This window comes from Schistocerca serialis, chromosome 5 (genome assembly GCF_023864345.2).
Source record: "Schistocerca serialis cubense isolate TAMUIC-IGC-003099 chromosome 5, iqSchSeri2.2, whole genome shotgun sequence".
Taxonomy (NCBI): domain Eukaryota; kingdom Metazoa; phylum Arthropoda; class Insecta; order Orthoptera; family Acrididae; genus Schistocerca; species Schistocerca serialis.
The window spans coordinates 484,530,323-484,543,495 of NC_064642.1; the positions used below are offsets into that span (position 1 = coordinate 484,530,323).

A 13,173-nucleotide genomic window follows, 5' to 3' on the forward strand; every position below is an offset into this window, starting at 1 on the left:
GCCTACTTGAATACACACACATTTTTGCTCTCGGGAATGTCCCAAAAGTGACATCCAGGATCAAATGAAGAAATGTAAACAGTTGAGGCTCGTTAGTAGGTTAAGTGAGGACTCAACTTTCATGTCCAAGATCGGTGGGCGCTGAACTTCGTAGCTCATGCAAGCAGTACCTCATACTCCAACCACACATGCACACCGCCAGCGGTCCCGGCCAGAGTACGTGCGACGGAGACTTCCTTGCTTCGCCATGCCAACCAACCGACTGCCCAATCCCGGAAAAGGTGAAAGTACCAAATATACGTCAGCCGATGAGACCACCAACCGAAAGACCAACCAACGGTCGTCTTGCTCCAATCTACCTCCGTCGGATAGTTCATATGTGTCGCCAGCGATCGGAGAGCACTGACTTTCCCCGTCTCACTGGCACTCCATGCCCGACTTCATTGCCGCTGTGTCCCGACTGCACTCCTGATCCATTTCCAACTGACTTCTTTCAGACACGCAATGTACCGGAGACATTGGCTCGGACCCAACCATGCAGAGTGAAGACGACCGACATCTTTGCACAGGAAGGAACCGACTAAAATACACGTCGTCGAAGGGGCGACCGAATTCACTACCAACCAACGCTCGTCCCCGTTGTTACCGGCTGTGCGGACCTCATTACGACTCCGTCCCCGACTGCACTACTGCTGCGTTCCGACCGCCCTCCTGGTCCATCTCCAACTGACTTCCAGACACACGACGACCCGGAAATACTATCGGTCGCTCCAGAGATGGTACGACAGTGCACTTATCGATACGCGCTGCTGCTGCCGCGCACAGGCAAGTAAGGCAGGAAGTTAGTGACGCCAGTAAATGGAATAAGAAAACGAGGCGGCAGTATCGAATACAAGATGACAAAGAATAAATGTCATGAACAGGAGCCGTGCACGGCTCACGTACAACACACTTTAAATTCAGTCTCGAAAATGTTTTTCGAAATTTGAAATTACTACAAAATTGTCAATCTTAATAGATGTATAATTGTGTACGTTCGTTTTCATTGCAATCTATTCAACTGCCACTGCCAAAGTTAAACTGTGCTATGTCTGCATCCATATACACCTTTACATAAGCAATTATCAATATGTTTAGTGAAAAGAAGATTTTATATCATTTTACGTCTTTTTGCTTTGAACTGGTGTAGGAATTTCAGGATATTTATTTGCATTTATATGCTTAAAGAAAACATTTCAAAATTTAGCTCTATAGGTTTGTTTATTTCAATATGATAAATATTTTGGTCAAATTACACGGCATTATTTCATAAATGTCATATGAAAAAGCTACTGAATGTCAGAAAATGTATTTTCTGGGAAAATCAATTTAAAGATTAAACTTACATTTTCTTCAAATAGTGTTTTTCAGAAGGCTTCAGGACTGCACACAGGATCTTCTTTCTCCTTAAGACTTCTCTTTTAACCTCTTTTCTTTGGTCTTGTTTGCTTTGCTAGGTCCTTAATAGATATTTCTCCTCTTACTGCATGATGATGGTCAATTCACTTAAGAATGGTTAGAGCGAATGTATCAATCTGGAAACCCAAATGCTGAAATACTTCCGTTCTCCCTACGTTACCATCAATAAAAACCATCACACCACCAAGTTTTACAACTCTAGGTGATGAAAATATTGTCTTGGGCAACATTTCGAGATGAGCACCTTCGAAGACTCATTTGGGCTTTTACTTTTGCCACAAACAGACATCCTTCGTAGATCTGGAATTGCCAGGTACTTAAATGTGGGTATGACAGCATTCATGAATTCATTTCTTTCGTGTGCGGGAAATGTTATTCCTCTGGGCCTGTTTGTATTTGCACCAACTTATGAGACATGAAAACACTGAGCAACGTAGATGTTCTTTTTCATCACTTGCTATGAGATTACGAAACTGAAACTTTGGGAAATAGGTGTCAATACATTTCAGTACTGAGTGCAACTAAAACTGGAAAACGAAATGTTTGGTTACTTTTGCACACACCTCCTCTTAAAAGTGAAATTGTAGTTTCACGGAGTACTGAACTATACAGTCTGATCGAGATAGGTTCAAAATTTTCAAATGTGTGTGAAATCTTACGGGACTTAACTGCTAAGATCATCAGTACCTAGGCTTACACACTACTTAAGCTAAATTATCCTAAGGACAAAGACACACACCCATGCCCGAGAGAGGACTCGAACCTCCGCCGGGACCAGCCGCACAGTTCATGACTGCAGCGCCTGAGACCGCTCGGCTAATCCCGCGCGGCTCAAGATAGGTATTCCAAGTATTTCGGTATGTTGCGAGAATGCACATCTTGATAAAAGGGAGTACTGAGAAGCCTGTGAGCTAAATTAATTGATAGAATCCAACGACTATCTACTTGTTTCCAGTATGTACGTTTCACTTTTTATCGTATTTTTCTGCTTCTTGTATGGGTCAAGTAATTTTTTCCATTTCTGATCTGATCATATGAAGCAACTTACTTTAAATACACTAACTGCGATCATAATGTAGAAACAGTGCTGCTACTGAGTTTTGGATAACATTACTTGTTTCTCATCATTTTGATAGTTGTAAAACAGTGCAATCCGTTATGAACGAACATATTGTTGTACTCTGCACTCAGTAATATGTCTATTCGTTCTATAAGCAAAATTTATTTAATCATATGCCAAGTATGTGGCGACAGGAGGAAATCACCAGAACATCGTTTTTTCCTTGCGATTGGGGCCTTCAACGGTCTCCAATCCGGTGGATTTTATTCGACGATTGAAATCTTTCAGGGGCTGAGTCCTTCAGATCTATTAGTGAGTTTTGATGTGGTATCTCTGTTTACACGAGTCCCTCTGGAAGAGTACCTTGGTTTGATTAGTGACTACACTGGATGTAGAGTTGGCGAAGCTTTGTCGTCAAGCGCTGACAACCACGTATTTTTTATTTAACGGCAACATTCTTGAACAGAATGATGGAGTGTCTGTGGGTAATACTTTATCGCCCATAGTCGCAAAGTTTATTTATGGAGGACTTCGAAGATATGACCCTGAGGACTTCGGCTTTGCAAGCAACGTGTTTCTGGACATGTGTTGATGATACCTTTTTCGTCTGGCCACATGCTCTTGGTAGATCTTTGGACGACTTCAACTGTCTCATCAGCAGAAGTAGCATTTTTCTGAAGACGGTGACCAGTTGGATCGCCGAAATATCGAATCGAGTTGATTTTAAGACCAGCAGTAAACCCTAAGAGACTTTCAAGAATAGTTGCGCCGGGAGAGTCTACGAAGTCACATATCTGGGATGCCTTGCAAGGCGCAGTTCAGAAGAGATCTGCACCGCCTCGTACTCTTACAGATTTGTGGACAGTGCTGCAGGATTCTTGGTGCCCGTTCCCTCCAGCACTACTTAAGACATTAGCCGAGTCCATGCCACGTCGCGTTGCTGCACTTCTTCGTGCTCGCCGGGGTCCTACATGATACTATGCAGGTGGACCAATTCCTTTGGCTCATCAGTGTATATTGCCACTTTTATACAGTTTACCAGCCGTGCAGAACCCATATCTGTTGGATGGAGTGAAGAAGCGAGCTGCGTCTGAGTTTCTATGAACGCCTTTACGTGAATGTTTGCTGTTGTAACCAGACCGCGACAACTCTTGCAGTTGTCGCTGAAATCAATAAAACCGTTCTTAGCCATGACCATCACTGTTCACGTTCTTTTATTCTCGTTCACGCATTTTCACCAACTTGCCGTAGGTAACCCACAGGTCACAGTTTTCCATTCGTCATCAGCTGTAGTAATATTAGTGGCGCATATTTAAAATAAATATTGCACTTTTTTCCTTCACACATCATTAGCCTTTGTATTTAAGCAAAATTATACTATTCTGCACACTCAGGAGGCGACTCCGTCCAACTCAAACCTCTGTCCTCAAACCCGGTTGTGAAGCCACATAGCACACGGCTCTTATCTATTCTTTTTAGAGGCTCTGGATGCTTCGGTACTTTTCCTTTCCTCTGATTTAGTTCTATATCTTCGGCAATTAGTTTGACACACCCGTACTTGGTGTAATGTAACCGTCCGTTTCCTACTTAACTTTTGTTTTATTCTTCTAAGTTCCTCTACAGTATCTGTAATTTTTTCTATTAAAATTTGAATTAACTTTCTCGATACTTGCACCAGTCGGCGTGCTGCCTTGGTACGCTCTACCGTCCAGGCGTTCTATTGATGCCACAATCTACATCTACATCTACATGGTTACTCTGCAATTCACACTTAAGTGCCTGGCAGAGGGTCCAGCGAACCATTTTCATAATACTTCTCTACCATTCCACTCTCGAACGGCGCGTTGGAAAAAGGAACACCTAAATCTTTCCGTTCGAGCCCTGATTTCTCTTATCTTATTATGATGATCATTTCTCCATACGTAGGTGGCTGTCAACAAAATATTTTCGCATTCGGAAGAGAAAGTTGATGATTGAAATTTCGTAAATAGATCTCGCCGCAAAGAAAACCGCCTTTGTTTCAGTGACTGCCACCCCAACTCGCGTATCATATCAGTGACACTCTGACCACTATTGCGCGATAACATGAAACGAGCTGCCCTTCTTTGCACTTTTTCGATTTCCTCCGTCAATCCTACCACACCGCGCAGCAATATTCCAGCAGGGGACGGACAAGTGTAATGTAGGCTGTCTCTTTAGTGGGTTTGTCGCATCTTCTAAGTGTTCTGCCAACAAAGCGCAGTCTTTGTTTCGCCTTCCCCACAATATTATCTATGTGGTCTTTCCAATGTAAGTTGCTGGTAACTGTAATTCCTAGGCATTTAGTCGAATTGACAGCCCGTAGATTTATGCGATTTATCGTATACCCAAAATTTATCGGATTTCTTTTAATATCCATGTGGATGTCCTCGCGCTTTTCTTTGTTTAGTGCCAATTGCCACTTTTCGCACTATACAGAAATTCTCTCTGGATCATTTTGTAATTGAAATTGATCGTCTGATGATTTTACTAGACGGTAAATTACAGCGTCGTCTGTAAACAATCTAATGCTCAGATTATCACCTAGATCATTTATGTAAATTGGGAACAGCAGAGGGCCTATGACACAACCTTGCGGAACGCCAGATATCACTTCTGTTCTACTCGATGATTTACCGCCTATCACTACGAACTGTGACCTTAGAGGAAATTACGAATCCAGTCACACAACTGAGATGATACTCCACATGCACGCAATTTGATTAATAGTCGCTTCTGAGGAACGGTATCAAAAGCCTTCTGGAAATCTAGGGATATGGAATCAATCTGAAATCCCCTGTCGACATCACATAAACTGGTATCTGATTCCTCACAATGTGCAATCCGATGAGTTCGAAATATATTTCAGAATATTTAAAATTACTTCCGAAATGAAGCCTTATCATTGCAAATTGACGCTACAAAAGTAAACAAAGTTTACAAAGAAACAAGGTTCTCCGTACCCTTTCTACCTGCACCAAAGATACCGGAAACAAGACCGAGCGAGGTGACGCAGTGGTTAGCGCAATGGACTCGCATTTGGGAGGACGACGGTTCAAACCGGAACCGGACGTCCTGATTTAGGTTTTCCGTGATTTCCCTAAATGCCGGAATGGTTCCTTTGAATAGGTGCGACCTGCTTCTTTCCACATCCTTCCCTGATCCTACGTGACCGATGATCTCGCTGTTTGGTCCCCTCCCCCCAAATCAACCAGCCAACAGGAAACAGGGTCATAACACCGAGGAAGTTTAAATGTGCCAATCTCGTGTAAATGAAGAAGCGACCCAGAAATTGCAGGAACGAACAGCGGATCTGGAAATGAGGAGAATAAATGGTCAGGACGAATTGTTGCGCAAGTCGAGATAAAATTGACAAAGAGTTACTTGCGGCAGATCACACCACTGTGCCTAATGCAGTGTAGGAAAACCACTAGCATCCAAAGAAGCCTCCAGTCTACTCAGAAAGATGAAATAGTGACAAGTTCAAAAATGGTTCAGATGGCTCTAAGCGCAATGAGACATAACATCTGAGGTCAACAGTCCCCTAGACTTAGAACTACTGAAACTTAACTAACCTAAGGGCATCACACACATCCATGCTCGAGGCAGGATTCGAACCGGTGACCGTAGCAGCAGCGTGGTTCCAGACTGAAGCGCCTAGATCCGTTCGGCTACAGCGGCCGGCAGTGACAAGTTCAGTTAACGACGATGAAAATAGATGGTGGTCACACACGCTCCGCTTCAAAGTGGACCACAAAGATTCAATAACGTTGAGATCTGATGCCTGCAATGACCAGTGAAGATACCACTTTTCATCCTCATAGTTCAGAAAACCTGTCATGGACGATGCAAGGGGTCTGGGCAGGGGCCCTGTGGTCTTGTAACACAGCATAATCTTTGTGGAACAAACACTGTACCATGGGATAGATCTAATGAGAAAAAACAGTCACGTAATCTTAGGCAGAGTAAACATGGCGTCACAGGAATTCCAAGACATGGCTGTTGAAATCATTACTGAATGTCGGCCATGTTTCACTCTTGAAACGCAAACCGGCCAGAAGTTGAAAACAGTGTGAATCAAGGCTCATCCTACCAAATGACTTTCTTCCATTGCTCCATAGTCCAGGTTTTATTACTCCGGAAATACGAGTTCTTGTTACGGTCATTTACATCACTGATGAGTTCTTTTGGAATTCCAACTCGCCCTGCAATTTTCAGGGTATAAAGGCTGTGTTATATTGGTGCTCATACAATTCGCGAGTGCGCAGTTCGGTTCTGTAGTGACTTTTCCAATAGCCTTCCCACTACTTTTGACCACAATTATCTTCAATGACCCCCCATCACGATGACTCATTAGCCATTTACATTCCCGTTATGACTTACCGGACGATGTTTTTCCCGCTTTGCCTTTATGGGGTACAAATCTTCGATAAGGTACCATTTGAAACACCAAACATTTCGGTCGGCTTGTTTGTGGAAACACCCACCATACGAGGACCAACAGTACACCCACGTTAGAATTAACTTAACTCCATCATAATGCAGTCAGAATGACGCAGGACACTGTTTTGACCATGGCTGACACTTGCAACTTACTGAAAACGTTGCACAGGCTCTGTTCGTGGTCAAATACAACAGTGTCACCTATGTACTTGGCTACCACTTGCATTTAAGTTTTGGCATGTATATCGTGCAGTGCTTCCATATCTTTGTCCACGCCTATAGGCCTGCGCGAAAGGCAATTGCTTGATATAATTAACAATGAAAATTCCTGCTCTTGCGAAGTATGTGGGCAAGCTGTTCAAAATCAGCAGAATATTAAGAGTTAGCAAAAGAAGTCGAAGAGCTTGCGTATACGGTAGGACACATCGTGCCCAATAATATCGGACGAGATACAGTCTCGCAGACACTCTGAGGGTGAACAGTTTTAAATCAGTTGCCGTGAGCAGGCGACCGGCGACTTGTGAACGCTGCACTCCCATCATCCTCCCTCCGTGGGACCCCTCGCCAAAAACTCGCCCGCCTTTGGCGGGACCCCCCTAGCCTCCACCAATAACATCCCTTTTAGGTTTGCTGCTTAAGTCCACTTACGTCTGGGGACTGCAAATTGTGGAGCCGTTCGGGTGAACTCGGCTAACTACGGTTCGGCTGACTTCGGATCTGCAGACGACGAACTGCCGCTACAACATGGCTACCACAGCCGACCAGCTGTTTCTAAAGAATGCCACCCTGCATTTATCCATTAACTACGAGGATCACAAACAAATTCTGAGAATGTACGAGAATGTGCACCGAAACGCTTGACTAGTTCGTCAATGAAGCGAAGACACGCATTCATTATCTGACCACAAACTTTCAATAGCCGACAAATATATAAAAGTGCTAAATACAATTATGTTAGTTCGTGATTCGAACAGCATTCGTAGCGTAGAGGAAGCGTGTGTGGTTTGGGCGCTGGCTATGTTTAATGCGCTCTGGTTCAAACCCGGTCATTTTCAAAAAACTTTTTTAACTCTTTACGTTGTAATCCTTTTCGTATGTTCTGTGTACAAAGTTTTATTCATAGTTTTTACATTGCATATCAGAGTATATTTGTCAGGTGTGGCTAAAGTACATTTGATATGCCTCATTTGCTTCACCTGACGTCACGCATCATTCGTGGCATGTCAGATGTATCTTTAATCTATTTATTTCTTACTTTTAGATAATAAATCATTTCACAAAACATTTGAGCGATTTCATAATTTTCAAGTTTTGATCAGAAAGTAAGATCTTATTCACACCTCAATAGCTGTCATAGCGTCTGCTTTTCTCGAAATGTCCTAAATTTAAAACTTGATTCGAAGGAAGCCTTTTCGACATTGCAATTTCATAAGCCTGAGGTGAAGTATTTGTTAATAGGTTGCACTGGCCTGAAGTGTCAGAAACACCTGGCAGGCTTTATGAAATAAAGTAATTAGCGTAATGAGCCTATTATTAGAGTAAGATCTACACATTACCTGTTAGTACTCGAAATATTTTAAAAATTGGGCGGTCTGTTTCTATAATATCAGTAGTGGTGGCATAGAAAATTTACTCGCTAAGGATATTTCGTGTTAAGAAATTGGTAGTTAAATGCAAACTGTGTTTACAGGAATTTACAAGTACTTTAGTGTAACAGAGCGAGTTCACAACATTAATTGCCTGTGCCCTCTGATTGACATTTGTGTTTTCTGATGATAAAGAAAAAGCAAATGAAAATCATCATTGCTAATGATAAAGGCTTTAAAATGTAAAGGAAACCGTCAAAGCACAATTTTTACATGGTTAGAAACATGGTGAAGTGGAAGACAGTATCTTTCTTTGATAAGATTTGTAATCTTAATTGCCTCAGATATGCAATTTAAATTGCACATATGACATACTGTATCAGATTGTTCAGATGTATATTAATATTTCATCAGTTACCATTTTGATGAAAATTGGCTTGAATTGCTGACAAGCCTAAAGTTTGGTGTGTGGGTAAATCATTGTCAACACAATTCCTTAATGGCAACATTTGATACATCCACAATTATATTCAGGGAGAATGGTTTTGAAATATAATCAGTAGTGTGGCCATGTAGATAAAACAAATCTATACGCTGATTTTCATTCTGAAGAGTATGACAGAGGCTATGCCCTGTGTGCTGATTATTAGATTTTTTCCCCACTCCATTTACATATGGAGTGCCTCTTTAAAAAGCCTCAAAGAGTGCTATAAAAATTTGCAGATATGTATCGGTATATATAATAGAATGAAGAGTTACCCACCTTTTGCTACGTATTTCATCAATCAGAAATGGAGAGGCTAAGGAGGTAATTGATCTTGCTCCTCATCTCCGAAATATGAGAAAAACTTCAGTACACCAGTGAATTAAAAAAATATGTTTTATTTGTTTTTGTAAAAAATGTAAGAGAAGCCACTGACAGGCTAAAATGTTAACTTTGATGAGAATGACTTAATACTAAACACTGGAGAAACTGTAGCTATGGATGTTCACACAGCACTAACAAAAAATCTGATATCACCAAATCTAGAGCTATATGGACAGACAATTGCCAAAACAGCCTGTACCAAATTTCTTGGACTTCATCTACAAGACAACTTGAAATGGAAAGCACATATTAAGCAAATGAACAAAAAATTATGTACTTATTGTTTTGTGTTACATACATTAAAAATTTGTACCAGCTACAACACTCTTCAGTGCATATATTATGCAGTTGTAAACTCTCACCTGTGGTACGGGATTATGTTCTGGGGAAATTCTGGAGATGTCATCAAAACACTCGTAATTAAAAAAAATTTTTTTAAGAATAATGGAAGGGATAGATAATAGCAAATCATGTAGACTACTGTTTCAAAAAAGTATGATCCTGCCACTTCCTAGCATATATATACATGAAAATATAATGTATTTAAAGCTAAACTTACGTACAAAAAGACCACTCATCACTCAAAAATCATGCAATACACAGCTATGATACAAGACAAAAATTGGATGTACATGTTCAAAGCGCCAACACAAAGTTATTTCAAAATGGTCTTAACCATCCTAGTATCAATCTATACAATGCCTTACCAGATACCATTAAACACATACAAAACATTGGTCACTTCAAATATAAATTGAAGTTGTACTGGGCTGATGACTGCTTTTACACAGTAAATGAATACCTACAAAAATAAATTTTTCTATGTTAACCCAATGCAGTCTCATTCAGAAGAACGTTTGTATTTTCTCTCTCTGTATATAGTGTAACAACATTTATTTAAGTATTCATCATTTATTAATATATTAATGTGTTTTATTGTGTAGAAATGTATATTATATGTAAAACGGTTAATATTAACATAAAAATTCAAATATCTCTTGCACATTGTGCAGCTGTAGATGTAAATGGAACAATAAATCAATAAAGCAATTCAAGAATAATAGGGTTCTAAACATTCACTCAAGAACTGTGTATAGTCTCCATTCCAAGTCTCGATATTGAGGCTCAAGACCCATCCTGCAAAGTGTATATCAGTCACTGCTCAATCCCTCATCTTGAGGTGTTGGTAATAGTCCAGTGACAATATTTCTTCTTTCCGAGATGTCAGGCTTCATGATTGGCACACATGTTGTTTCCCGTTTCCTTTTGGTGGCCACAAACCTTTTCTGAGGCTCAAATCGAGAAACTTTGCTTGATGAAAGGGCAGGTAATTTAGTTGATGTAGACTGCATAGCTTCAAGAGTGGGCATCAGAGAGGACAGACATTTGCTGATGACTTCACATGCCTTTCAGATGTGGCTTCATTCAAACATAAATTAAACTGTTGCAAAAGCTTTTCTCGTTTGTGTTCCAGGCTTTTAATGTGTCTTAATGTGACAGGGTTTTGCAACTCCTTTATTATGATGTCCTGATTATCGCCACTACCTGGCTCACAGACAATCAAGTCAGTGTCCGAGGACTCAGGTTCGCTATCAACTTTTTCAGCTGTAAATGTGCAAACTAAATGAATATGTTTGCACATGTTGAATTTGATAGCTGAATCAACACAACTACAAATGTATTCATGAATACAAGCATTGCAGTCAGAGCAACGTAGCTCACATTTGCATAGACTGCCTTGCAATTTTTTTACAATGTATGTATCCTCATTGTTTGCTGATACTACTTCCCACTCTCTATCTCCACAAATAACATTTTCAGGTTTCAACTGCTCTGATGATAGATGCCGTTGCCTTATGGTTGATAATTTGGTCGTCAGTTTTCCTTTATTCAAATGAATCAACCTGTCACCCAACTTGTCTCGCAAGTAGCGCATAAGTGCATGGATGGCCACATCCAGTCGCTTGGGCTTCTTTCCCTTCAAATATATGTGTTTGATCACATCGTGCATTCTTTCTAAATGCATGTTGGTGTTTGGAGTGTTGTGCTGTCGGTAACAATATGCCCAATTTGTAGATGTGGCCTTGTAGGTTTTTTCAAAATACATCCCAAATTCCGAAAGGTCTGGTTCTGTTTTCATGTAGTGTATAGCCTCTTCTAAAATTCCCTGAAAACTTTCTCGGTTGTTGTGCTCCATTAATGTTCTAATTAGCTTATACACTTGCACTTGATTTTCGTGTCCCTTTACCCTACACAGATTTTTTCTCCACGCTCTGTCAACATGCCATGAACAGAACAATCTTTGCTTAGGTGGAGTCATTATTTTGCACCAGGCATTGAAAAATACATCTGCCATGTCAGACATCAACACATTTGTATGTACTGGGACTTGCAGTGTGTTTCTTATGACACTTAAAAAAACTTCCATAACTGGAAGATCTCTTCTATTGGAAAACATGAACGAACATGGAAATCCCTGCCATAATTCATCTAACACTAATAACGTTGTCAATTCGAACCCATAGTCATTTAAACCATGGGTGCTGTCCATACAAACACAGTTACCTCCAAATTTCACCAACATATCTTTTTGAGGTTCGTTCATTATTATTAAAATGAAATCTTCATTTTGCAGATTGTATTCTTGTGATGCAACACCTTGTGGTTTGTAGTACTGGACAACAGATCCTGTCTCCTGCATCTCCCTCACCCACGATTCCACACTAGTACAATCGTTTTTATGTCTTATAGCCTCAGACTTCAGGTTGTAACTTTGTGCTACATTGTGGATATCATTTCTTGACAGCAAGTTATGACGCTGCAAACCACTATCTTGAATCGGATATCTAAGGGAGTCGAGAATGTGATCAAACGGGATTTTCATAGCAATTTTCTTTACTATTTCCTCTCTTTCAAATTTCGAAAGCCTCAAACGTCCCATCTCCTGCTGATGACCCACATGTGTGCTACAAAAGATAACTTTCACTCGGCATGATGGATAAAGTGTCACATCCATTCTAGATGGGCAGTGACCACCAATTTTATTACTGCCCATTAGTTTTAAGTGATGCTTATTGCTTCCACGGGGTCTGTAATTTCCATCACGGTGGCATTTAAAATACAACTTGCTGCTTCCATCCGCACTTTTATTACATTGACCTCTTGCATGTACAAATTCACTCACAGTATCTTTTTCTAATTCACGTTTCCATTCATAAAATTTACTCTGATCACAAAATTCATGATTTTCTTCGCGGATAACTAGATCATGGAGCAATGAATAATGTTGAAGCATTCCGTTTCTATTTGAGCTGCCAAAGTCACATAAAGCACACAGTACTATATTTTTGCGTTCTGTGTTATGCACAGCATTCTCATGACGCTTTAGAGCATCTGCTCTAGGAGTGGAATACCCGCACAAAACACACGTAAATTTTTCACTAACAGCAACCGGGTGCTTGCAGCGGATGTGGCGATATAAGTTTCTATTGTTGCTATAAGTTGCAGTGCACAAATTGCAATTGTATTGCTCCATATTTCTTATGAGAACCGGTTCACACAATAACAACAACACGGTAACAACAAAAACAAGCGAAGTAACGAACAGTACACACAAGACTCAGCCGAAGCCCGAAAGTAACAGCGACTGTCAACTGTAAACTGTCAAGTGTCAAGCTTTCACTGTCTGCCACCAGAGGGGCTACGAGTGGAGCAGATCCGAAGTCAGCCGAACCGAAGTT

The 13,173-nt window shown here is 40.7% G+C and overlaps 1 protein-coding gene across 1 annotated transcript; it reads right to left on the minus strand.

Moving 5' to 3' along the window:
* Positions 1–10,802: 10,802 nt before the first annotated feature.
* Positions 10,803–12,968, minus strand: LOC126482020 (uncharacterized). The gene is made up of 2 exons (XM_050105990.1): positions 11,999–12,968; positions 10,803–11,038 (listed from the first exon to the last, which is right to left on the minus strand). The coding sequence occupies exons 1-2, from the start codon at positions 12,966–12,968 to the stop codon at positions 10,803–10,805; spliced, it is 1,206 nt and encodes a 401-aa protein (XP_049961947.1).
* Between the last annotated feature and the right edge of the window lie 205 nt (positions 12,969–13,173).